Genomic DNA, 27757 nt, shown 5'->3' on the forward strand with positions numbered 1-27757 from the left:
TATAAAAAGAGAAATCACACTCTCACCAGCCCCTTCAAAATAAAGAAACACAAATGAACATTTTAATTCAAGTTGGAGATGAATCTCGGACACAACAAACTTCCACCATCTATGATATTGCATTCAGTAAGAATCTCAATGACAGTATGGCTTTCATCAAGGGAAATCTTCTCTAACTTACGATGTCTCTTCAATGTTTAATAGAGAAAATATGCATTCTTTGAGTATTGACTGATTTGATTTGAGGCTAATATAGTGTGGCAAAAGGGTTGGTGAACTTATATGAATTGGGACTTTGTGTGAGCTTTTACTTCATGTCTGCATTCATATAATGTCATAGTCGTCATTCAAGCACCAAATCAATGGAATGATGTTCCTAGTTATCCACACAGAAAGATAATCAACAATAGCTCTACTTTGAACTTCCACTCAATGAAATGAATAAACTGGAAATGAAGGGGCCACCTGTCTTAACTATTAAAGCTACACTGATTAATTTTCTGCCCAGTACACAAAAATTAAGTTACATTGTGATTCATTGTGCACTCAGGAATTAATGACACCAATCTTATGTTACAATAATACATGGTAGAGTCAGAAGCCTGCATCGTTATCAAGAGCCTTCTCATCTAAAATGCTTTGGCCATGCCGTCGGTGATCTTTTCTTGTAATGCACCATGTCTCTCGAAAACTGCTGAGCTGCACAAATCAGAAGAATTTAAAATAATCAGAGGTGGTGCAAGGGTTGAGGTGACACACATGAACGGGGTCAAGATATACCATACACACATGTAACCAAACCTAACAATTCAAGGGTATTGAACCCAGGTTTTCCCATCAGACTGTAGGATATACTTGTAAGGTATGAGCAGTTGCAAATGTATATCATGGCCCTGAAACGAATCCACCAGCAAGACATGGACTGAAAAAATAGTAACACTGACCACTCTCAATTTGCCAACCTCGTGTCCGCTGGCACACAATGAGTTGACATCCTACGGTTATGAGTTTTCAAACCCAAGTCAAGACATCCAGCGGATCAACCAATTGGGACTCCAATGTATAGAGAGCAAATTAAGCGGGTCATACTTTTTGGTCTGCTGCACTGGGCACCAGGGTAGGGACTGGATTTCAGTCCAGATTTCTTCATTGCTTTCTGGGAGGATCTTGGTGATCATATTACTTCTACTCTACAAAGCATTTTTTACTCTGATGTTCTGCCTGCTTTACTTACTGAGGGTCTCACTGATTTTATCCCGAGAGGGGGCTGCAGGTATTTGAAGAAATCAGTGGATGCTTATTACACTTTGGGCACTGCATATAAGATTTTAGCTAAGGCAATCAGCCTTCGTTTACAGCCTCTACTTCCTGAATTGATACATTACACACAGGCCGGCATTATGCATGGGCACAACATCTTTGATAATATTATATCTTCTCATTTTGGGGCCCGGGAGTGGGCCAGATAGAGTGGCTAGGACCTTGCTATTCTCCTTTTGGATTTTGTGAAAGCTTATGATAGAATTCTTGAAGGGTACCCTGCTGCATTTTGGATTCTCTGATTCATGGATCAGAGGTGTCCCCTTCGCTTTACTGTCAGGTTCATATCAAAGGTGCTAGAGGAGAGAGGTTTCAGATTACCATACCCATCTGTCAAGGATGCCCCCTTATGCTCCCTTGTTATATTGTGTTTGTGGAAAAGGCTATGAGTCTCTTCCTTAGATCTCAGTCGAACATCCTTGGCATGAGACTCCCCCTTGGGCGGGTGAGAAGCTTCTAGTTTGTGAACCTGCAGATGGTACAACACATTACTTGGATGCCTATCCTAAAACCCTTACAACTTTCATGCCTTGCAGCAAGTGCACAGATTAATTGGCATAAATCTAGTGGCTTTTGGATCGGCGATGGCGACTCTCCTGAATGGGGGTTGGCTTTCAGCTTCAATTGGGTCCAGAGAGGTTTCTCAGTTAGATATTGTTCTATTAGGTTGGCATTGGCATTTCTTCATCACAACAGTTTGCTCCCTTGATGGCGAGTATGAAAGAGGAAGCTTCTTTTCAGATTCCAGCCATGCTGGTTTTAGCCTCTCAAGTGGTAGTTGTCAATCAGCTGTTGCTCACTGATGCCTCGTTCGTTTTCTCATATTGGTGCCACTCTAGGGACTGCATTACTTACCTCAAAAGGCATATCAACAACTTTCTTTGGAGCAAACTTGATGGGTCCACAGGTATGAGAGCCAGAGTGGCTTGGAAGACCTTAATTTTTCCGACCCAAGTGGGAAAACTAAACATTATTGAATGCATTGATAAAGCGCATCCATCAAGCTGGGACCAATGCTGTACTTACTCGTAGCTCACAGGCTGCAAGACTTGACATTTCTTCACCAGTCAAACAAACCGACAGGACAAAAAGTATGGGTAGCCAAGGAGCACACTCGAACACAACTGAGTCAGAAGGCAAGCGAGTTGGCCAAGGTCCAGCAGCTAAACTTGCTGGCAAATGGGCAGTATATTGTGAGGTGTGGCCCTTATCATGTACTTTATAAAAGACCTTCAGTCTTAAACTGATGTATGGCATATTGTCTTACTTTTCAGACTACAATGTAAAAGTAGTATATAATAACTTGGAGTCTCTTATGCACTCCTTGGGAGCTTCTTTCTGCCCTCCCTGAATGGATGTATTAGCTGGTTTTTTGGCTGTCTTATAGACCTGTTGATCTCCTGTGGACATTAATATGACTCGATGGGCATCCCTAGGTGAATCTTTTCTTTTGTAGACATCGATTATGGAGGTTTCTCCTGTTTTGCAGGATGAGGTTGATAGCCATCTTGTTATGCGGAATGATTCTATTATGGATGAGATTGGTAGACCTCTTCGTGGCTTGTGGTATGTACAGTGGTCCAAGAGAGAGGTCCTGCTTCTTCTTTAGGCTCTTGGAAGGTTTTCAAGGGTCTTCCTAAAAAACATAGACTCAGCTGAGTAGTTACCTTAGAGGGAATGTAGGAGGATTGCTTGGATACATGCAGCTATTGCTCTAGAGTGGGCCTCTATAGATGGGGAACATCATAACATATTAGGTGGATGGGTGTTTTTTTAGGCACAAGTGTCCCACTTCAGGTCGTAGGTCTCTTGTGGGACAATGGAAAGGGCACTTTAGTCTTCAGGCAGAGGGCGCTCACAGGAGGCCATGATATCACGGCTTTCTGGAAGCCCCCTCTGCCCATTTGTTTTTCCCTTCATAGGGCCCAAGCTTTGCCCTTCAAAGGGCCAAAGTAATGCCAAAAGCGTATGGACTAGGAACCTTTTTTTTTGTATGTTGAAGGGCCAATACATTGTTGAAGAGGCATAGACGAGGAACCCATTTTTTTTATGTTAATGGACATGATGGCCAAGAGGTGTGCTTTGGGTAACATAGCTATGGCAAATGCCCTAACATGGCTATCCAGGAAGGCTAGCCTAGCTAATTTTTGGGCATTCAAAGCTCATTGCGGAGATACTCAAAGGGCAAATCTTGGGCCCTATGAAGCACAAACAAAATGGGAGCCCCGCCCCCTCTGCCCTTCATTTTTTTGCCCTCATAGGGCCGAAGCATTGCCATTGGAAAGCCAAATCAATGCCCATTAAAGGTGGTCTGATCTTCTGATTCTAATGTGGTTTTTTATGCGCACCTGGAGCCAATCAGAGCCACGGGTTTGCTAAGCAGTGTTATATTGCTTCTAGCTGGTACCTAGATTCTCCCTTGTGGAATTTGGAGGCTTTGGATTTTTGGGGGTTTTTCCATGAAGGGATCCAGATGAGTGGGAGTGGATTGTAGTAGACAACCACACAAAGGGTCTTCCCTTTTTTAGTTTTACAGATGAGTGGGAGTGGATTGTAGTAGACAACCACACAAAGGGTCTTCCCTTTTTTAGTTTAACAATAAGTCATGCTAGAAAATTTCAAATTACAGTAGGAAGTTGGAGACCTTCCACAACTCATCATTGGAAGAGTTTTCAGATTACCTTTGAGATTGAAATATTTTTTTGAAGGAGGCTCTGAAGTTCTCTTGGGTTTGGACTCGGGTGGTAGAACTACTGCACAGGTTTTCCTCCTCCCCTTTCTTCATTACTTGGAGGGATACATGCACACATACACACATAAATTTACACCCCCTAACCTAACCCAACCTACCCAGCATAGGTCATCCCCACCTGACCCACTCCTGTCCCTCTGTGTGTAACCCCCTGCTTGGCCCCAGATCCATGTGTTCAACCTCCTCAGGCTTTCAAAAGAATTACACAATACGCCTTAACAAAAATGGCTACATATGGTTGGAAATTTAATTGTCTCATCAGGTCCTCCTTGCAATGGTATAATAGACAAAGAGTGTCTTTCCCACTTGAAAGGAATGAATTTGGATGGCAACGACTATAGGAAGAGAGGCAGCATAGGAGGGAGAGAGGAGGGTGAATAGACTTGGCGGGAGGAGGCTAACATGAAATACATCTTACTGCACCCTTGTCTTGCAACCCCTAGGATCTAGACTCATCAGTGCATACCTTTATTAATACAAATTGGTGAATATTACATAGCTTGTTGGTACTATCCATACCATTCGATCCCATCAAGACTTGAGGACCACCAATCGAGATCTAATCCATATAATAAGGCCATCATGTAGATAAAGACACATCTAAGACTATGTTGGTGAATGTTATCAATCATAAATTCCCTCCTGCTTATGTCACAGTTTGTCCTCAATTGCATAGCTTCCTGGTCTAGCTTCAATATATCTAGATATTTATGAAATAAAATCTCTTCCATCAACTGAGCATAGTGCTGGATGTTTCTTAAACTTCAGCAAGTATTGCTACCCTTGTTTTGATGAAAAAAAATATGTTCAGGTACCAATAGGTCTACTGCGTCTTCAAGTTTTGGTTCTTCAATCAAAGGTTCTGAGGGAGGTTATCCTTCAAATTGTTGACTCTGCGCAGGTCACTTTCTCCTGGAAAACACCTTCACCTTGAAAATCATTGCAAGCTTTTCAGATTTGATTCTCCATTTATCAATCTTTGAAAAAACACAATCTCTCGCTTGCTTCTTATTGACTACGTTATCAAATTGAATTCGAGCCTTCTTAATTTGTTCTTTAACCTACTCAAATACCTAGGACATAGTCTCAACAAATTGATAAGCAGCAAGAAACCTTTTCCCAATGTGATATGTGACTTTATTTGCAAGGGTTTGACCGTACATAATTTCTAATTGCGGCTCCTTGGTAGAGGTGTGATAGAATTGTTGTACACAGACTCTAGAAAAGGAAGGTATTGCATCCAAAGTTTAGGCTGATCATGGTCGTAGGCTCAGTGCATACTAATAATAGCTCTATTGGCATCTTACTTTGACCATCAGTTTGGGGATAGAAGGCAGTTGAAGATTGCAGCTTGGTTCTTAAGAGCAGTCCGAAAATGGCTCACAAAATTCAATTCATCGTCAGAGGTATTGGTCTTATGTAAGATATGAAATCTAAAGATATCTCGAATCAAGAACTTAGCAGTTTGAGGTGCTGTAATGTGTTTTCTACAATGGATGAAGCGTGCTTGCTTACTCAATCTGTCTACCATAGTTAAAATCTAAGAAGTACCTGCACTCTTTGAAAATCCTCACACAACGTCCATGGAGGTATGTTCCCATCTCTCAGAAGAGATAAGGAGAGGCTTAAGTAAGCTTGGTATCTTACCCAAATCACTCTTTATCTTTTGAGATACTACACATTGTTGAATGAAGGTAGTGATTCCTTGCTCAGGGCAATAGGAAATACCTTTTTCACATTGTCAATGGTTCCACTAATACCTCTACGCTTGCATAGAGAGTACCCAGTCATTATAAGTTCTTGATAGAGTTTGGGTACACAGACCAATAAGAGATAACTACCAAAAATGAACACCCTTCAAGACACTCATCTACTCCTTCCAGTAATTTCAGCATAGTCTTCAAGCCTCCCATACTTTTTCTTGAATTGTGAGATTGTATGTAGACTAGGCTTTCAAATCAACCATCTGCCCCCACATTCTCCTTTCTAGGTTATATTCCAATTTCCAATACACACTGTCCAAGAGATTGCTGATATTCAGCCCATTTGATTTGTCTGGTAGACCATATAGGCTGTGACAAGACGTTCTTAATGCTATTACGAGCTGTACTTTTTTTTTTCAAAGAATTACGAGCTGTACTTTAGTCAGCACCTTGGAGTTTAAAACTTGGGCTTCTAACCCATTGCATATTTTGTTTTATAGTCATAACAAGGGAAATTTCTGGCATGGAAAGCCACTAGCAGAAGGGGAGTATTTCTTACATTGCTGAGCACTTTTGCACCATACCATACTGACTCTGCTCCATACTGTGGGGGAATCACCATCACTTTTTGTGGTAACCCACATGCCAGCGTCTTGCACAGCTCCTTTTCCAACCTCTCTGTAAGTGCATGGCAGTTCACCAAATAAGTTAGCCAGAAAGCTACGCAACAAGAAATAAAGCATGTGAACCATCATCTGTAAAGGAAATTGTGGAGCTTTCTGCCTAGCCTTTTTTTCTTCCTCAACTTAAAAGACAGACAATATTCTTGCTCTTGTATAAAACATGCTTGCAAATTTTCACTCAGCGTACCAGCCAAGCCAGGTAAACAAGCTGTACCACCACACAGCACAATAGTACTGTACCACGTATTTTCACCCATATCATCAATGGTTAGTTGTGCACAATGTTCCATGCATAACGCTACTGCTTGATGCAAGCCCATAGTTTGCCTGCAAATATTTACGTGCTTAGAAATTAGAGAAAGGTTGTGATAATCAGAGTCCAGATCTTTTGAGATAAAGAGACAGAGAATTAAAATCAGGTGTAGATGAAAACAATAAAGCAGACCATAATGCACGTGCTTCCATGGCAAGCACACGAAATTCCCAAAAACTAGAAGCTGTTGACTGCCTATTTTAGCATTTGGAATTTTTTCAATAACACAAAGGATAGGCATTAACATGGACCAAAATTCAAAAAGAATTGAAAGAAGCAGTTTCTCATTTGAGCATGACTGTGCAGAAAAATTGTCATTTAGCAAAAGTCTTGACTTAAACAAATGAAAAGAGACAAATTTCGGCCCTCTGTAAGTCTACGGGAGACATGCATACAGTCCTCCAAGTTGCGGCTGGAACAATATCTCGCTGGCTTTGAATCGCTCATGATTTAGTTTAAAATGCCCCACGTTCTCTAATGTGCAGGATGCCTCTGTGTTTTTGCATAGTTCTGCTTCATAATCTTGAGCCACATAGCAAAGCTTCTGCACAAATTACAAACATATGGAAATCAGCTTCCAACCTAGCAACATGCTTCTTTATAGCAGCCAAAACATTTGATGACATTCAAAATAAAGGCCATAGCAATTGATGGAGCCATGTGTAAACCTCTTTTAGAGCCTTCACTGTGGTAATATTATCAAAAGAGATACCACTCTGCTGCATTAGCTCACATAAAAAGCCTGTCAATTGTAAGGCCCCTTGGCCAATGACCTCCACTCCAGCATTACGCATAATTTTACCATGCAGAACTGTTGCCACAAAACAGCAGATATACATGAAACTCAATATGATTTATTCAGCTAATATTAGAATTCCCAGAACATCCCAACAGGAAAAGAACCTTTAGTCTTGCAAACAAAAACTCTAATTTCTAACAAAATGGAGCCAGTTTTAGGCACTGCATAGGGCTGTGAGTAGCATGTAAAACATTCTCAAGAAAATTTTAATTGATACTATGAGAGAGGACCTGTGTAAGGAGAAAGGCTACTGCGAACAACAGTCTTGCATTCAAAAAACTGGCGAGCTTTACTTGATACTTTCTATCCCCTAAGACCACTAAGCAAAACTCATAGACATGCCTGCTCCACGCCATGATATTGATAGAATTTTGCAGGATTCTTTAGCCATTTTCAGAAACATTTTTACACCCATTGGGTTTGTCTAGGAAAAAATACAGATTGATTCCTTAAGCCTTTGGGTGAATATCCTGTCTAATATATCTTGCCCTCCTTTCCAGCCCAGTATTCTTAACCTTCCATAGAAGGCATTGGTGTAAGAGATCGTTCTTGACTTGGATCTCATGTCACTGCAGGCCTGTAAATGGACACTGATTTCATGCTATGAGGTATCAAATCCATGAGAGCTTAAGGAAATGATTATATCTGTATACAGCAGGGACCTGCAGTGGAATATGAAACAGAATGCTGTTTGCTAGGATTTCAGCCTACGACAAGGCAATTGGAGTAACACGAAAGAACAAAGAAAAATCCCAAGTCCTCACGAATGCTATCAATCCCTCTCGAGTGGCTGCAAGAGGTCCCATTGCATCTCTCCCACTGACTCTGGATAGTAAAAATGAGATCAGCCCAAATGGATGCCACTATATCAGCAGCATTGGATGTGTTTCCACCAATGACTGATCACATCTCGAACACTATATCCGCCATAAAGTATTGCTTGAAATCAACTCCCAAACTGAGACTGCCCATAGAGAAAGAAATGGGGATGGGAAGAGTGTGGGACTCAAAGGTGATGTATGAGAATAATCTAAAGACTCCCGTCCAAACCATCCGGGCAATATGGCAGCTCCATAAACAATGCTTGTTAGATTCCTTTGCAAGCTGGCAGCTCATACATAAGGAAGGCCTTTCCATCTGTTGAAGTCAGAGCCAACTGGAATGCCTCTTATGAACAGTAAACCAAAGAGAAAGTATGAGACTTTCTTCTCCCTAAACGAGACCAAAATGCCCAACAGATGATGCTCTACAATCCCTTGTGCTTGCCAGTACTGAACAGCTTTGGGTAGATGATGGCTGGCCCTCTGCTGAATCCCCTATCAATCCTCGTGGAATACTGAAAGAATGGAACAGGAGAACCTGAGAGCAATGGAAGCTCACCAAGACCACTCCCCTAGGTTCAAGGCCACCAACTCAGCAAGAGGTCTCCCCTGAAATAGCCACAGCATTCAATGTGACTTGAGTCAGACTCCAAGGAGGAAGTTCAAAGCGATTGAATGTGAGGGATGGGATAAACTGCAAAGGAAGCACCAGGCAATTCAAAAGACTTCATTTTTATGGTGCAAGTAGCAGCCGTGGGTGGGGCAGCATCACCTCTAAGGGGGTGCACTGCCAAGAGCAATACAACCTCCTTATGAAGGAGCAGTTCTTAGTGGAGGAGTAGCGACGACTTGTGAAGGAGCAGCAGTTAGTGGAGGATAAGCTAAAAAGCGATTTTATGAATGCTGTCCCTTAAACCAAATTCAGTGAGATGCAGTCACTTAAATCCAGTTGTCATAATTGGATCTCTCGGCTACACATTGATACTGTACTAATCGACATGGGAATTCAAAGAAGTAGAAAGAGAATTGAGGCTCTAATTCAACAGAAAGCATGTCGTTACTATAGCCTAATATGAGCCGCACTAGGGACATAGTATATAACACCAGAGCTCAAAAACAACTGCAAATAAATAAAGCTCCCACATGCATGTGACTAACACGTTATCACAACTGTCAGCTGTCCAACATAAGATCGTTACAAATATATATCTAGAGGAAACTAAAGTACGATACTGTGTATAAAGCTAGACAGAACCTTATGTTGATTCCAACAGATGCACTTACTGTTTTAAGAAAAATAGACTTACTGGGGACAACAGAAGTGAGCTGAAACCCAATGTTGACAACAATGCCAGATGTTTGTTTTGCAGCAAAAAGTGCCAAGGTTGCCTGCAAAAAACGATAACCACTAAAGCTTTTAAATCTATGCAGGGGAAAAAAGGGAGAAAAGGACTCACCTCAGTAAGGACAAAAGAGGAGGGAAGGTCACAACTTTGTTTGGTATATCGAACGCTTTGTACTAAAGCATATACGATCAGGAATGGCACATTTCTCAAAATGGATAGACGGAGTATGTATTCTTGTAGGATAGATCCTTTCTAGATTTTGAAGGCAATGAACTAGAAGCTTAGCTAAAATTTTTACCCTCTACCGGGACAAACATTGCGACCGCAGCATGCATTGGAAATCCATATTAATGCACAGAGAGAAAACGTACCCTGGTATGATTTTTTCTAGCCTTTGGAGCAAGTTAGATACCCTCACGATGTACCTGTCGAAACAGACTCCTTTTGAATCTCTGGTCATTCACCACCATGTTCTACCACTCCACATTCTGTTGGACCCTGGTCCCCACCAACAGCCTCGTTCTCATCATGATTATCTGAGCAACATGTGTTGTCCATCACCTTCAGAAAAGGCACTGGATCCTCTGAGCATTGCCCTATGTCGGACATACATACAACAAATACATATCTATTCTTGTTTTCTCTCCAGCGATAATCAACTTGTCTACAAGAGATGCGAGGTAAACACCCATGATGGGATGTGGACAGCACAGCATGAGAACACCCTTCTCAGTGTTTATTTAGGGCAGCTATCTGGGATGCACAGGCCAGCACTTAAGGCTGGCAAAGAGTCCTAGTTCAGGGCAGGCCAGCACATAAGCCTCGCAAAAAGGCTCAGGGCAGGCTCATGGGCTTGTATATGCCTGGCCATGAGACCAAGGTGTGGAGCCTGGACAGATGGGCTGGGGGTAGACCCAGCAAAACATGCCTGTAGGAGGGTCTATTTATAGGCGGTTTAGGGGAACAGGTCAGCAGACCTGGCTGATAGTCCGATGGCCTAAAGACGGGCCCAGCAGAACTCTGGTCAGCAGGGAGCACTCTTGTTAATAAAGGGCCTGTCCATCTACTAGGGTCGTCCGAGCCCTAAAAAGGAGCCTCTTTGGGGTGTTTTCAGCCGTTCATTCCATAGCACTCCAGTGTGCATATCAGCAACAAGCTGAAGACCAATTAGCGGTGAGAAAGAGTTTCATCATGACCATCTAGTCAAGGTGAACATTCTCAAAATCAACTCATGGTAGTTGGTCCAAATGTTGATAGCAATCCGTTAGCCAGTTGTTTATAAGCAAGCTGCAACACAGCTTCAATGGGTTGGTGGCTGCCTTGACACCTGGAAAAAGTTTCAAGCGTCGCACCTTTGAGGAGGTTTCCTTTGTTGCACTAGGAGAAAGCAAGATTGAAGTTGCAAGGCCAAGGGAGCAACAAGAAGGCGTTTAGTTCTTCTAGAAAAGGGTTTGGAGTTATGTTCAATTCATTTCAACTTCTCAATCTTTCTCCAACCTTGTGTGTTCTCTTCCCCCTCTCTTAAACTTCACAAGGTGTATCAGACATAGTTACCAAGGAATGGAAACGTTTCGGAAATTCGGGTGTCAGAACGGGAACGTTCCGGGAAGGGGGAACGGGAACCGGAAAGCCACGTCATACACAACATGTCATCATATGACATTAAACTATGCTAGAAAATGAAAGAAACTAACATTTTACAGCTTTAAACTTTCTATATAAGCTCTAAAATACCCATTTGAAACTTTCACAGAGCCCCCCCTTTTTCTTTTTTTGGGGACGTTCTGGGGCCGTTCCGGTTCCGCCTTGCATTCCAGACGTTCCGGATGTTTGAACACCGTTCCCTAGTAGCTATGGTATCCAAGTCTCTCTCTGTCTCTCAGGGCAGTGTTGCACACACATGCACTTGTGAATCCCTAGAGGTGATCCAGAGGAACAAACAGCAATTACCAGAAATTCCATCGCCGGAACTTATTCCACGCGTGCTCCACATAGCTTGGGGCAGCAAGCACACAGCCGAACAACATGGCATGTACTCCAAGGTGATTTGTAGAAAGGCAGCACATCTTTTTTAGATTTTGACTAGTCCACAAGGCTACAAGAACATGAGCACATAATCCCCGAGTCCTACCAAAAAGCCGAAAAACTAGAAGGTTTTTTTTTTTAAGAAATGGCCGTGAAATCAGAAGTGTTGACGGACGAAAACAGTGTCCATTCAGTCTATACTAAATGTTTGCACATCCAAGCTGGTGACAACAACAAAAACGGGCAAAAACGACTTTAAAATGGGCTCAAATCTTTAAAAACAACATTCTTGCACCGTAGTGTTGCAGTTTTTTCAAGTTCTAATAATTTATTTCACTTCACAAATTTCACCTTTGGATGCAATTTGCATCGAGGTCTTTCTAGCATTTGTGACAGTTTTGACAGCAAATTGAACTTGCTTTTGTATTTTGTGTATACTACACACATTTCGATTCAGTTTGAAATGTTTGCCAAAGGGATTTTGCAATTCAAGGTGACATTTGAAGTTTTGATAAGTGCCCTAGCTCTTCATGGGTGATTTCAGTAAACCCACATCCGTGTTTCTGACCAATTACACAGGTACTACTAAAATTTTAAATACCACAGCAGTATTATTTTGAGATAGCATTTGTTTGCAGGCATGATCTCAAATAACATGCCCCATGTGGAAGAAAAGTTAAGTGGCACTCAAAATTATCGTGTGTGGAAGTTCACATGAAGATGCTATTCTCAGGAAAGTGTTAGATATCAATGCTCCACTCTCGTGTAACTACGCGGGAACCAGCTAACTCTACTTGTAAGCCCCCCATATGAGGAGAAGGCATTTGAGTAGCTCGGTTATCCGGTAGGTCCTGGTTTGGACACCAGATGGGGGCCATGTGTGGCCTGATGGCTGGACGGCTTCAGATAGAGTTGGCACACCGCCAACTAGGCTACATGCAAGTGCGGGAAGGCATCCCATGACTGACCGCACTGAGGGTAGATGGAGCAATTCTCGAGGCAGCCCACTCTCGGGTTGCGGGGCCCGTTTGGAGCCTCAGATGATCCCGCATGGCTCTGGGCCGAACGGTAACCATAGGTTAGTTGCTCTATTTTTGCGAGCAGATTGTGAGAGATGGCCCAGCCTGCAAGACTGCGAATCCCACCGTTTGGCGAAAGCGGAAAGTTGGACGGCTCTAATTATCCACTTTGGAAGTTCAAGATGAAGACCATCCTAAGCGCATACGAGCTTTGGGATACTGCTACTGGGGTGGACGTGAAGCCGATTGCGAGACCGGATCCGACCAATGCAGCACAACAGATAGTACCAACTGCGGATGAGATTCTCGCGTGGACAAGAAGAAATACAGATGCAATGTGTTCTATTGTCTGCAGTGTAAGTGATTCCGTCATGACGTTAATTCAACATGTCACCACAGCAGAGGAGGGGTCTTGAAAAATCAGTACGAGACCATGAATCAGACGCGGATTCAGAATCTGGAGACTCAACTCGCGAATGAGAAACTGTCTGAGTCTGAAGCGACAGAGAAGTTCATCACCAGGGTGAAGAATCTGCGCAATCAGATGACTGCGATTGGCATCACCGCAGAATGAGTGCCGAAAGAAGATTGCAGATGAGAAGAACGGAGTAAAGAAAGAGTCCAGCAACAGCGCGCAAGCAGTACCAGTAGAGTTGTTCGTAGCAATTGAGGAGATTTGCACGGAGGTAGTTCATGTACCTGCGGATGAACCTTGGATTATTGACAGTGGTGCATCGCGCCACATGACCAGTCCGAAGAATTGGTATACCTCTCTACAACCGGTAGGAAATGACATCCTGGTAGCAGTCGACAATGATGCAAAATGTCCCACAAAAGGAAAAGGTACGATTGCTCTCAAGTCAGATGGAGTTGTAAAACAGTTGTCTGATGTTCTTTATGTGCCAGATTTCAAGAGGAACTTGTTGTCCGTTTCCGCAATCACGGATCGGGACCTCAAAGTTCAATTCGATAAGAATGGTGCACAGATCATGGATCTTCAAGGGAAGGTCGTTGGTAAAGGTACACGGCGCAACAACATCTACAAACTCTCAGCTTTCAGTGCTCGAGCCGATGTGAAGAACACTAAGCTGTGGCATGAGAGGTTTGGTCACCTAAATCTTAGTTCTTTAAAGGAGATGCATAAAAGTGAAATGATTGCAGACCTTCCATAAATTTCAGATCTACCCGATGTATGTGAAGCTTGCATGATGGGCAAGCAGCATCGGCATCCCTTTCCTAAAGAGGCCAGCAGAGCAAAGGCTCCTCTAGAGCTCGTTCACATGGACCTCTGCGGAAAGATGGAGACAGAAGCTTTGGGTGGTTCCTACTACTTCATGACCCTGATCGACGACTACAGTAGAAGGATATGGATATACTTCCTGAAGACTAAAGACGAGGCTTTTAGTAAGTTCAAGGAATGGCATGTAATGGTCGAGAAAGAATCGGGGAGGAAGGTGAAGAAGTTGAGATCAGACAAAGGTGGAGAGTTCACATCAAATGAATTTGAAAGTTACTGCAAAAGTCACGGAATCAAGAGGCAGAAACCCTCGCCACATACATCACAACAAAATGGAGTAGCAGAACGCAAGATGCGCGTCATCTGTGAAATGGGCCGGAGTATGATGAAAGGGAAAGATTTGCCAAAGACTTTATGGGCTGAAGCATGTAACACGGTAGTTTACTTTCTCAATCATAGCTACACGAAAGCTGTGAACGGGATGACTCCACTGCAGGCCTTTTCTGGTAAGAAACCTTCAGCTGCACATTTCAGAGTTTTTGGATGTGACTGTTTTGTGCATGTCCCTAATGCTAACAGGACCAAATGGGAACCGAAGAGCCAGAAGTGTATTTTCTTGGGCTACAGTGAAGAGGCGAAGGGTTACCCTGTTACCAAGAAGGTAATTGTAAGTCCAGGTTAGTGGTTGCCTAAACCATCCTGGTGGTTGTTTGCAATTGAGGATGGAGGCTATGCAGTCGGAGTATGGCTCCATAATGAAGAACAACACTTGGGACCTTGTGGATCGACTACCAAAACGCAAGGTAATCGGAACCAAGTGGGTGTACAAGACCAAGTACAAGTCCAACGGCACGTTGGAATACAAGGCTCAGCTCGTGGCAAAAGGATTCGCACAGGTACATGGTTTTGATTATCAGGATACTTTTGCTCCCACATCTCGACTAACCACAATTCGCAGTGTTTTGGCTTTAGCTGCCCAGGGAAGTTGGCCCGTGTTTCAGATGGATGTAAAATCCGCCTTTCTGAATGGAGATCTCAAGGAGGAGGTATACGTGGAACAACCACCAGGTTTTGAGATCCCCGGTTTTGAAGGTAAAGTCTGCAAACTGATGAAGAAGGCACTTTACGGGCTGAAACAGGCCCCACGAGCATGGTCATTCTTGGGAATGGGTTCGTTGGCTGGACCAACCGCTACACCTCAATCTTTTCACCGTACTTTCACAAAAAGACACCGAGAAAACCAGCTGCATAGTAGTCAAACAGCACATCTTTTACCATTCATTGTAGTTATCCAAACTCAATTCAGAAGAAGACTACTGAGGTTGTAAACCTTAAAGACAAGCAATTTCGGGAAGGAATCAACCTGGTGTACAAGCTGAAAACTATTCAAAGATATCGGGGGTGACGTCTCCAAGTGCTTGCTCAGCCAAAAGCTCACATACAGAGGCGAACGATGGATGGAAGACTGGAATATAAGGGAAATGAAAGAGAGGGAGGCTTTGTTGGAGGTTTGTGTTGCCAAAGACCCAAACACTATGGTACTGCCACATTTTTGCAGAAAAACAGTGACATGTGAGAGATAAGGGGGACCAAACACAAGCTCTGCTAATGATGCTGGCCCATTAAGATACACAGAGAGGTGTTACTGGTAGCGGCAAGCATGTGGAAGATGAAGCATAAATTAGCAGGATTGTGGTGTTTCATATGTATGGACAGTGGAAGCTCAAAAGGACCTCTGCTTCATCTCAAAATATCGAACGAATGAAATAAACTCCTATATCTATCCCATGGGATTTTAGTGACATTGCTCAGTATGAGATTCTCACGAGCTGTACAAATGCGGTTTTCTCTGGATATTGTGGCCCCCTTTCCTAGATTTTATAAAGAAAACGGTATAGCGCACTCAAAAAGCAGGAAAATGTATCGGGTTGTCTGCAAATTTTGTTGTAACAGGGAATCCTCTGTGCAGTAACTTTCATTACTCAATGGTGATATTAAACAGTAAAAATTCAAAGCCACCTCCCTATATTAGGTAAATCTGTATAAAGATGAAATTTTACCTGATCAACTGCACAGACAGCACATACACCCATATCAAAAAGAACCTTGTATGTAACCTGCCGCAAATTTTTTCGAGCTAATACAGTCACTTCTGTCTCTGTTTCAGTATCATCAAGGAAGAGGAGTGTCAAGTAAACCATGCAAACTTTCCAATTCAAGACTAATGTTACATGCACTTGACATAAACATCCTCTTGGCATTTTTTTTTGTAATTAGCACCTTATATGTTAAGATATGTGAGTTCCGTTACAATCAAGAATAAGTGGCCATCATGAATAATTTTATTTCACCTTCTTCTGCAAATGACGGGCTTCCTAACATGAGCACATAGGGTCTGCCTACAATTAAAGTCATTCCAGTATCAGGCTACACTGACCCAAAGCTATTGACTTGTCATGCACTACTTTGGTGCCTTTCTCACAAGAATAAACTTGTTTGCTTATAACTTAAATTGGAAACATTGATGCACATTTTTCCTCACTAAACATTATGTGCTTCTTTAATGCTAATTATCCTTTGGTTCAGAGATCACCATGTGCATCACAGCATGTGTTAGCCTTGCATAATTATGATTATATATGAAACAAACATGAATGGATTATAACGATCCCTACCACTTCTTTACACTATCCCTATGATATAATGCTTGGCCCTGTGAGTTCTCTCTCAAAGACTCAGAGTGAGAGACATGACAGACTTGCCAGCGCGTTGACACACTGATAAGGCTGGGGGCTTCCTCTCCATGTTATGTTGGACTCGGAACACAGCTGACCAGGGTGACAGTGGCACTTGTCAAACAGGGGGCCCCTGCGAGGAGACCACAATGGACCACATAAGTTGATCGACATCAGCACTCTATCCTGGATATTATCCCTCCATGGCACAATCTCCCCGCAAACCCTCAGTCCGCTCAGACCCTCCTATCCATTCTCAGTTGGCCAATGGATCTGCTTTCTCAAACAACATACAGAGGACCACCATAGTGAATACATTGTGGATCTATCCTTTTTTCTTTTAAAAAGTTGAACTTAGATGTCTTGCAAAGCGATTGGCTAAGCCGTATCTCCCTCGCCGCGTCAAGCTGCTCGCTCCACCCCGTCAGCCCCCCCCCCCTCACCCCTGCTCCAGCTCCTCCCGTCCCCACCTTTAGCTTCACCCTCATCCTGCCGTACTCCCGCCCCCTCCTGCCTCCCGATCCACCCTTTTCTGCCTCAATCTATGCTCGTCTTTGCTTTGCCTCACCTCCTCATCAGCTTCTACAGTCCCTTCCCCCTTTTGACCCTCCAGTGGGCTTCAGCGCATGTTTCAGAATGTCGTGCTGCTTCACAATAGCCTTTTTGTTGGTTGCTTCCCCCTTGCAGCTCTGGCTCTGCACAGCCTAGATCAATGGGTACCTTGGCCCCCTGCAACAGCTTTGTCCAAGGAGTGATCCTTGGATTGCGAGGAATTTCCTGGGCCCTGCTGGTCACACAATTGACAACATAGACATTACGCATCATGAGCCACCAATCCCAATGATGGTCCGCTTCATAGGGCTCCCAAAGGAGTACCATCCATCTTGTCTTCCATCAAAGGTGTTTTGGCACAGTGCTAGAGTTCAAGCCAATTGAAACACAACAAAATACAATATAAAAGCCGGCCCTCTAAAAGAAAATGTCTACTGACCCTTCCGAATTCATGTTACCTCAAGAGATCTAGTCTTCACCTATCCAGGAATCGAGTGTTTTTCTTTGAAAGGAAGATGCTTTGTTGGAGGACCTTCTTCTAAGGTAGGACTATAGCTTGAGCTGTTAGAGGAGTAGGGCTGTAATACCAAATGTTGGGAATGGGGATGACTGGGAGGAGAGCACGAAAACATGAAATGTATTGAGAATGCAAGAGTTGTGTTACAAAGAATGACGAGAATGAATATAGCCTTTACAAAGGAAGCCAACTCTGATATTAATCCTAAAGAAGAAAACCTCCTAACTAGAGGGGAAAGTGCCTCAAGGGTGTGCTCACACCACAATACTCATAATCTAACAAAGTGAACACTCCAAGGATGAGGAGGAAGACTATCCTACCCCCACATCTGGAAAAACAGCAGCAACAGTTACAGCAACCCAAAGAAGCTGAGAAAACTCCTGAGAAATTACCGAAATGGTATGTGGAGACAATTGGAGGATGAAAATTTGCAGTAGGAGGCGGCCATCCAAATTATAGCATTTGGAAATAGAACTCTCATGAGACACAAAATGGATACCATTATTAAGAATGACATGTGGAACCTTCCACCTGGAAAAAATGTGATATGATGATTGGGTATACAAGAAGAAAGTCAAAGTAGATTGGGTCCATTGATGAGTACAAGGCAAGACTGATTGCAAAAGAGTAAGCCCAGGAAAAGAGGGTGGAATTCAAGGAGACTTTTGCAATAATTACAGAGTTTATTACAATGAGAATCGTGCTTTCCATAGTGCCACATTTCTCATTGCCTCTATAGCCGATGGATGTCAAATCATCCTTGTTGAACTGGAATTTGGACGAGGTTTATATGGATCAGCCAAGGAGGTTTGTGCAGAAGGGGCAGTTTGCAAGCTCCAGAAGTCACTTTATGGGCTTAAACAAGCACCCAGGTTGTCGAACATAGAGATAGATGCCTTCTGCAAAAGGTTTGACATCAAGAAGGCCACTTCAGACCCCAACTTCTTCACCAGTTGCATACTCGTCCTGCTTCATGTGGATGATCTTATCAATGAAGGAGTTTAAGGTTCCCAAGAGGATGTGCAATAATAATTTTTTGCATCATACATGTGGCACTGTGCCACGTGTCACTCAAGGACTTTAGGACTAGATTTCCTACAGTACCCATCGATTCTTTGTATTGCAAAGTTGTGTGAAATCCATTTCCGCTTCTCAAGCTTTCTCCAACTTTGTGTGTTCTCTGTCCACTCTCAAGAATCTCACATAAGCAACAAAAATATACATGGTGGAAGGGCCAAACAATAGGACATCCTGGTCTAGAGTATTATTATGGAAACTAAAATATGAGATATAGTGCCGGCTCATGTTACGTTCTATAACCAGAAGAGATGCCATGACCTGAGGTAAGTCTCATCTCTATCTCTAGGAACTTAGGAATCACTACGACATCTATCTCATTGAGTCTGTAGGTTGTGTACAATCCATGACAATCTCTTCCTATCCTCAATCCTATTACCTGGCAAGGCCTGTTACAGCATGCCCACAGCATTCTTGAAGTGTAATATGCAGTGTTCACTGAAAACATTTTTCTCAACAAATCACAAAACTTGGGGTTTCCAATTTTTGAAAGGTTTTCCTTGTGAATTTGCAGACTTTTAAGCTAAAATATATAAAATGGCCTAAACTTTTGCAGATTTACAAAATTGAGGAAAAAAAATTTATAGGTGAAATTGAAAATGTTGCAGGTTCATTGTATGTAGTTTGCAAGTTTTCTGTGAACACTAGTGATATGCAAGATGATCTCTAGTAATGTGAACCTTCTACAATATGCTTTGAAATTGATTCAGCAAAAGGAAAAAAAAAAGTGCTTCACAGCATCCAACTAGTTGCAGATTGAAAATCGCTTGTGAGTAGCTAATTGGTATGATACATAATGATTCTTTTCACTTTTAGCAGAGATTTAATCAGGTTGAAGATCATACCATAAGAATAACATATGGGAGTTGATATGACTACTGGCTGCTCTGATGGTTTTGCTGCCAAGCTGTAAGAAAGAGCTCGAATCAGCACCGAATGATTGCTTACTGAAAGATATGTCATAGCACCCGCTTACAATCAGTCAAACATAATATCATTTTGGCCCAGCAATAGTTTTCTCACAGCAAAAAGAACTCCCAAAGACAACCTCCAATAGGTAATGCCTTGGGAAGTTTATGGTCAGGAAACATACACACGAGACATAAAGAGAAAGATAAGATAGTTCACAGGTTGCAAAGATAAATATCAACATATACACTAGAATCAAAAGTGATCCCATGCAAGGTTTTTCATTTCTCTGGAAAGTTTCCACAGACTGAGTGTAATAATAAAGTTACTTGCATTCCTAAACTATGCCTTGAACTTCCATTCAAAGGAGTTTTCTAATATACTTAGTTACTCTATGAGCTGACAGACTCAAAAGATGCAGCAAGATTTAAGCAATTGATTAGAAGTAGCTAGCATCTGTGCAACAGCCAAAGAGACTATGTGGTTAAACTTATTACTCCATACAAAGCATTTAATACACCCCCCCATCCTTCATTCTGCCCCTCAGGGCACCCGCTAACCACCCCTCTGCCCTCGCCCGACCCCTTTCTGCCCATCCCTGCTTATCCCCCCTCCCTTCCTACTGGTACTCTACCTGTACGAACCTCGTTGTTCACCATTTCCTATTCCTCTACATAGCCCACCCCTTATTTACATTTTGGATGTGTGGCCTCCAGGGACTTGAGGGAGATTTAAATCAGCTGTTTAGTTTCCATACTTCTACCTGTGCCCTCTCAGCCCTTTCACCTCGCTCTACAGCTGGCCCCCTTTCCCTTCCCTTCCCTCACTCACACCTCCCACAAGCGAGCCGTTTTGCTTCACCCCACAGTAGCTTGTATGAGTTACTTCTCTGATTGTACTCTGTCTCATAGGCCCGCAAGGCCTCCTGAAGAAGTTAATACATCCCTCTCTCCCTCTCTCTCTCTCTCTCTCATACATTGCAGCATGCTATTCGCCCCTATAGACATCTGACCATGCTAGGACTGCCCCTGGGAGCAGAGAATCCCTCACCATTCCTGGCACTGTATGAGGATATCCAGGGATACAAGCAGTAGATGAGGCTCTACTTATGGGGACCTTCAATGTCAGAACCAGGGATATATGTAGGCAGAGATTCTTGATTTTTAGGAGAATGAAAACATATCCCACCTCATCTTTATTAGGAGATCAGAGGATCTACATACCGGGCCACTGTCACACAGTATGGGAGGCATCTACTGCACATGTGCACCACACATGAGTTGCAAAGATACAATGGATGCCCAGGATCTGAGATATACATACATGCTTCCCTCATGGAGGTTGCCACTGTGGTGACTACATCATAGGATCCCTGGCCTTCAATTCACAGATATCTAATCTCATAATCCACACCCTCACGCCAGGAGTAGACCAATCCCACCCAGCCTATTCAGGACACTCACAGGGCCCCCTCATCTACATACTACCAATTTGACTTTGACCACTCAGTAAATCACATATACTGTAGCTACCTTGCCACTATCCTAGAGCATATAGATGAGCAACCAGATATAGATGCCAAATCTCTTCTTACTATCTCCCTCCACCCGCAGCACAACAGCACTTTCCCTACACCATCAAGCACACAGAAAGCCACCCGAAGGATCTATACCTCAAAATAGTTGGTATGATGATGAGTGCAAAGTGCCGCATCCGTGGCATGCTGAGACCAAACATGGACATCCTGCTAGGAACAGACTGGAAAAGAGTATTGATGTTTAGTGTGTCGGAAAAAAAGACGATTTCTTGCTTGCCATGAACAAGCTCTTAAATATCATGTATAGCAAAAACTCTAAAGCATTTTGGATGAACCTACTGAAAGGAGATCACAATGTCCTATCAAGGACATCAAACTTTGGAAAGCTTACGCGGACACGCTCTATAATGCTCTTGACCAGTCTATGCATGCCCTAGACAACATCCCTCTCCCGACCACTTCCACACTCTTCACCATAGCTCGTCTAAAACAGGCCATCAAAAAGTTACAGAACGGAAAAGCCAAGGATCAAGAGGGCCTCCAAGAAGAACTCTTTCCCATGGGTGGGGCACACTTGCTCTAATCCTAGCAAACATGCTCAATGAGGCTTATAAAGTGGGGAGTGAGTGAGAGAGAGAGAGAGAGAGAGAGAGGAGTGCACACAATACAGCTACCTATACACTATGTTGTATTGAACATAAACATGAATATATACATGAGAATCCCTTAGAGTTAGGGTTAGGGTTTTCCCTATGACCCCTATCTGGATAGTCCAATTTACACTATCCTCAACACCCCCTCTTAAATTGCACTGGGTAAGTAGAGGGTGCATGACAAGATCTTTTTGTGGATTTCGTTTGGTGCATATGATAGCATCCAAAACTGTAAAAGAAAACCGAAAAGGAATCAACGTTGTGAGCACAGTGACTACGTAGCAGAAGCATGTACAACTTATGATCTTCTACATAAATGTGAATTCCCCCTCTTAAGTTGTGGGTCATCCTTCACCTTTGGGAATAAAAACCAAAAGATAGGCCTAAGGGAAGAGAAAGGAAATATGCAGAAAGTAAAGTCCACCAGGATTAAAGATTGGTCGATCGAAAGAAAATTGCATGCATGGCTGCATGCTGAAAATGTCATGTCTCATCGTGGACTATGCAGCTACTCTGTAGAAGAGGCATGTGAAGCTAGTCGGTGTAGCCATAAAGATGTGATCCGGTAGGTTTTAAAAGGTGGGAGCAAGAAGCAAGAGAGAGCAGAGAGCAAAACGTTGGACTAAAATAGCTAAGATTGAAGACTACAAGTGAGAAGGTGGTTTTATCCAAGTGACAAAACCATACTAACCAACTAACTGTTGTTAGGGGGGGAAACCTCTAGTGAGGGAAAAGTGCCCCTAACTCAATTATGGATTACATTGGTCACTACCTAAAATATGCCAATAATTCTAACACCCTCTTGTAGTGTCAATGTGATGTACAAGGAAGTGATCAATCACCAAAAGGATATAAGTTCAGGGTACTGCAAAATGCCTCAAACTTCTCACGCGGAAGTGCTTTGGTGAAGATGTCTACAACATTGTCATGTGTTGACACGTAGATCATACTGATCTCCCCTGCATGCAACTTCTCTCTGACATAATGATAATGAACCTCAATGTGCTTCGTGCCAGCATGAAACACATGATTCTTTGCCACTGCTATAGCACTTTGACTATCAGTGAGAATTGGAGAAGGACCCTCCAATAAGAGATGAAGATCAGCAAACAAATGACGCATTCAACTGTCGCTGTGAAAGTTGCCCTGTACTCAGCTTCACATGAGGAAGTAGCCACAGTAGATTGTTTCTTGCTCAGCCAAGAAATGCAAGCTTTGCCCAAAAAGAAACAATTACCACTTGTGGACTGCCTAGTGTCATAGTATCCAGCCCAATCTGAGTCACTGTAAGCATGCATTTGCAAGTCACCCCCCTGGGAAAACATCAACCCATAAGACTTTGTGCCTTGCAAATAACTGAGCCTGCCAATGTGTTGTCTTTGGGCTGGACATATACCTGCTCACCTGAGATACTACATACTGAATATCGGGTCGTGTATTACACAAATAAATGAGGCATCCAACAACCTAGCTGTAAAGTGTGGCATCCAGCCACTCCCATGGAGCCAGGGCTGAAGCTTACTATGTATGATGCAGGTGAATCAGTATAGGCTTACAATCTGCATGTTGAACCTATCCAAGAGCTTTTGCACATACTTGGATTGAACAATGCCACGCTTGTCTTGTATGAACTGGATCCCCAAATAGAACTTGAACATGTCCCAATCTGTCATGTCAAATTCTGCTTTCAATTCAGCCTTGAAATCTGCAATTATTTCTCATTTGACCCTGTGAGCAGCATGTCATCTACATAAAGAATGATGACCAAAATATCCCCCCTATCCTTTTGGATGTAGAGAGTGCTTTCTATGGGACTATTGTGTAACCCCTTACTTGCCAGGAAGGCATCAATCTTGCCATACCATGCACGTGGGGCTTGTTTCAGCCCATATAAAGCTTTAATCAGCTTGCAAACTTGAAGTGCATTACTTGAAAGTTTAAATCCAAGAGTTTGTTTAACATAAACCTCTTCCTGCAAGTCCCCATTAAGGAAATCTGTTATTATGTCCAACTGATGGACATTCCAAACAAAAGTTGCAGCCATGGTAATAACTGACCTGATGGTGGTCATCCGGGACGTAGGAGCAAAAGTCTCCTCATAATCTATGCGCTTTTTCTGAGCATAGCCTTTGGCAACCAGCTGTGCCTTGTACCTTTCAACAGACCCATCTGGCTTCCTTTTCACTTTGGAAACCCATTTGGTACCAATGGCATGTTTCCCTAGTGGCAAATCCATAACATCCCAAGTCTGATTTTTCTCAATGGACTGCAATTCATTGTGCATGGCATTCATCCAGTGCACATTATCCTTGGCTTCTTTAAAAGTTTCAGGTTCTTCTTCATCAAGAAGAGTACCTGCATAAGCTGACTCAACAAAAAGAGCCCCCCCTGCGTGCCTTATTGCACTACGAGTCCTGCCAGGCAAATGTGCCTCAAGTCTACTCTCCCTGAGAGTCTGTAGCAACCAATTTGAAACTGTTTTTGGTACATGTATCTCTTGAATCTCTTGCCTAACAACATCATCCACTGCATGGGGAGGAACAAAATCAGCAAGTGGCTGAATTGGGGCATGTGGAGCACGTGGAGGTTGCTGTAAAATCTGGTTTTCAGCATGAGCCTCAGTTGGGGAACCAAAAGCTATAGGAAGCATACCCTCAAAAACATCATCTAGATAAGCTAGAATAGTGAATTCAGCATGTGTATAAGCTGAATTCTCTGAAAAACTAACATCTCTACTCACAAAAATCTTGCGTGTGGCAAGATTGTAGAGACGATAGCCTTTGCTTTGTGCACTATACCCAACAAAAATACACTTTAGTGTCTTATTTGACAACTTATGTTGAAACTCCACAGGCATGTGGGCATATGCAACACATCCAAAAACACGAAAGTGATCCACTGTAGGCTTCCTCCCATGCCAAGCCTCATAGGGAGTCAAAACATAATGGGCACACATGAGGCCTTCTAGCCAAAATCTGTGAGGCAACTTCTTGCTAGTGAGCATGCATCTATCCATCTCCATGAGAGTTCGATTTTTCCGCTCAGCTTTGCCATTTTGTTGAGGGTTAAGCCTCACTGTAAGCTGATTTGTGATGCCTTTATCCTTCAAAAATGCCTCAAATTCATGAGACATATACTCCCCCCCTCTGTCAATGCCAAGTGTCTGCACCTTGAGTCCTGTCTCATTTTCAACCATGGCCACAAAGTGTTTGAAATGCATAAGCATAATATAGGTAACCACCAAAAGCAAGTGTCCTCATGAAACCATAGAAATCACTACATATGAGCTCTAATTTGCAAGTAGCTCGTATTGCACCATCCTTTTTAAAGGGAAATCTATGCATCTTATCAAGGATGCATCCCTCATAGGCATGAGAAGGAGGTGAGTCCAAAGGAGGAAATGCATCAACCATAGCATGCTTCTGAAGTGTCATCAAGCTATCATAGCTCATGTGCCCATATCTAGCATGCCATAACTCCACATTCTACATAGCAGCAATGGGATTGCTCACTGCAAGTGCAAGATTGGATCTTTTCTCATAAATATCAAGCTGAAAAAGATCCCGATACAAAGTGCCCGACAACATCAAAGCATAATCATTCTCTTTGTCTCGGACTGCACACTTAGCATCATCAAAGATAACCTGAAATCCTCCTCGATTGAGAGAGGACACTGAAAGTATTTTTTTTTTATTTTTTACCTGGCACATAAAGAACATCAGTAATTCTGAAATATGTGCCATCCGTGAAAGTAAGTATGATGTCACCCACTCCACACACATTGAATAAGAAGAATTGTATGCACATGTCACCTTCTTTTTAGCGGGTGGTACATGCAGATATGCAAAAAGACTCTTCCTTGAGGTGATGTGCTTGGAGGCACCACTATCAAAATACCATGTGTTCAGTGTCTCATTGACACTGAAAGAGCATGCATCCTTCGAAGGGTCATAGCTTTGCGCAAGTCAAGAAAGCATACGAGTCATCCTCAAGAGTGGCTGTAGTCTCTGGACCAGCCACTGGAAAATCTGAAATGCAAGACAAAAAAGCATAATCCTCTTCCACAAAGTTGGCTGTAACATCCCCTCCTTCATGTGCATTAGGAGCTGATGCATCTGAGACAGCCAAACCCGAATACTTTTTCTTCTCCTTTGCTATTCTCTTCTTGCATTCACCAATGTAGTAACCCGGCTTCTTGCAGTAGTGATAAATGCCCTTCCTCTTTGGCTTCTCTGCATCGCCTTTAGCCTTATGAGAGGGCTGTCCGGAATCATTTTATGCTGATGCGTGGGCTGATTTCCATGTTGCTTTTGCTGCCCTTTCCCTTTGGGCCTGAACTTTGAAAGCGTGGCATGCTCGCCAGCCCGTGTGGCCATGTTCTTTGAGAGGGCTGTCCGGAAGCATCTTTATGCTGATGCGTGGGCTGATTTCCATGTTGCTTTTGATGCTCATGTGGCTATAACATCCCCTCCATGTGCATTAGGAGCTGATGCATCTGAGACAGCCAAACCCGAATACTTTTTCTTCTCCTTTGCTATTCTCTTCTTGCATTCACCAATGTAGTGACCCGGCTTCTTGCAGTAGTGATAAATGCCCTTCCTCTTTGGCTTCTCTGCATTGCCTCTAGCCTTATGAGAGGGCTGTCCGGAATCATCTTTATGCTGATGCGTGGGCTGATTTCCATGTTGCTTTTCTTGCTCTTTCCCTTTGGGCTTGAACTTTGAAAGCATGGCATGCTCGCCAGCCCGTGCGGCCATGTTCTTTCTTGTTTGCTCTTCCTGCAACAAGAGTCCTACCAACTCGTGAAAAGAAAGAGGATTGCTACCCCCCCTCAGTGACAAATTCAGTGAGGTATGAAAACCGAGATAAGACTCAAGAAGAGAATTCAAAGTGGTGGTAATCATCTCTGAATCAGGAATGATCTCATCTATATTCAGCAATTGTTCCCTCAAATCCTGAAGCTTGGTGAGGTGAGCATTCATGGAATCACCCTCATCCATATGTGTATGAGATAGCTCTCTCTTCAGGAACGAGACTCGAGCATCATTTCTGGCTGCAAACATGCTCTCTAAGATATCCCAAGCTGCCTTTGAGGTCTTGCATGACCGAATGTGAGGAATGATAAACCCTTTGACAGAAAGGGAAATGACTGAAAGAGCTTGTGCATCACGTGAATCCCACCTTTTCTGTTCCGTTGTGGGAGCCACTGAAGTAGCTACTCCTACCACTTCTCCTACACCTTGACCTCTACCCTTGCCTCCACCTGTAGGAGTGACAGGTGTAGCCACAGTTTCTGGCCTTGTCTCATCTCCATTGACATAATCCCATAAATGTCTACCAACTAGAATGTTGTGCACCATAAAGCTCCACAAGGAGTAGTTGGTGCCATCCAACTTATCCTCCTATTTGAGGACTCCAAAGACCTCATTGGAATTGTTCTGAGCCATATCTGCCTGACAACTCAAAAATGCAGCAAACTAGACAAGTATAATCCCTTCCAAGGATGTAAGATGCACAACCAATGTCTACAAAAAACTGCCCAAATGACAATTGCTGTCACAGCCTATCAAAGGCTTAAAATGCACCAAAATGCTCTGCAAATGCCCAAAATCTGCACAATCTGTCTGCAAAAATTAACAAAAGTCTGCAATGTGACTCACAGTGAGTCCAAAACTGCTTGCAAAGCTCCCAAATAATCTATCCACTGCCAAATTGCATCCAAAATGCAAAAGCCCCAAATTCCTGCAAGAAATTGCAAC

At 43.0% G+C, this 27757-nt stretch overlaps 2 protein-coding genes across 3 annotated transcripts in view; both read right to left on the reverse strand.

Annotated features, from left to right (window-relative positions):
- Positions 1 to 297: 297 nt before the first annotated feature.
- ARP8 (actin-related protein 8) overlaps positions 298 to 27757 on the reverse strand; it is a 55192-nt gene continuing 27732 nt past the window's right edge. The window contains exons 5-12 of one of the 2 annotated variants that reach the window (XM_087384712.1): positions 19745 to 19806; positions 16079 to 16176; positions 9699 to 9780; positions 7440 to 7582; positions 7167 to 7315; positions 6646 to 6785; positions 6335 to 6453; positions 298 to 699 (exon numbers count right to left, since the gene is read on the reverse strand). In XM_087384712.1, the coding sequence (XP_087240838.1) occupies positions 595 to 699; positions 6335 to 6453; positions 6646 to 6785; positions 7167 to 7315; positions 7440 to 7582; positions 9699 to 9780; positions 16079 to 16176; positions 19745 to 19806 (898 nt within the window). In that variant the 3' untranslated portion in view covers positions 298 to 594. The remainder of the gene's footprint in view (positions 700 to 6334; positions 6454 to 6645; positions 6786 to 7166; positions 7316 to 7439; positions 7583 to 9698; positions 9781 to 16078; positions 16177 to 19744; positions 19807 to 27757) is intronic. The other variant, XM_087384713.1, reaches the window with a different exon arrangement.
- On the reverse strand, positions 20796 to 27358 carry LOC147894602 (uncharacterized). Its single transcript, XM_087384607.1, has 3 exons — positions 27060 to 27358; positions 26566 to 26945; positions 20796 to 20869 (listed from the first exon to the last, which is right to left on the reverse strand). Exons 1-3 carry the CDS (start codon positions 27356 to 27358, stop codon positions 20796 to 20798), a joined length of 753 nt encoding a protein of 250 aa, XP_087240733.1.

Source organism: Dipteris shenzhenensis, chromosome 14, assembly GCF_047967505.1.
Source record: "Dipteris shenzhenensis isolate YYH24624 ecotype China chromosome 14, Dip_SZ_1.0, whole genome shotgun sequence".
NCBI classification, from domain to species: Eukaryota; Viridiplantae; Streptophyta; class Polypodiopsida; order Gleicheniales; family Dipteridaceae; genus Dipteris; species Dipteris shenzhenensis.

What these genes read in the sequence shown, in the direction of transcription:
- LOC147894602 (XM_087384607.1), bottom strand. Translation starts at nt 27,358, where the DNA reads ATGGTGCACAACATTCTAGTTGGTAGACATTTATGGGATTATGTCAAT. An exon ending in TGGGATATCTTAGAGAGCAT is followed by an intron (nt 26,946 to 27,059) that starts GTTTGCAGCCAG and finishes TCAGGATTTGAG; the next exon opens with GGAACAATTGCTGAATATAG. An exon ending in TCACTACTGCAAGAAGCCGG is followed by an intron (nt 20,870 to 26,565) that starts GTCACTACATTG and finishes ATCCTCATACAG; the next exon opens with TGCCAGGAATGGTGAGGGAT.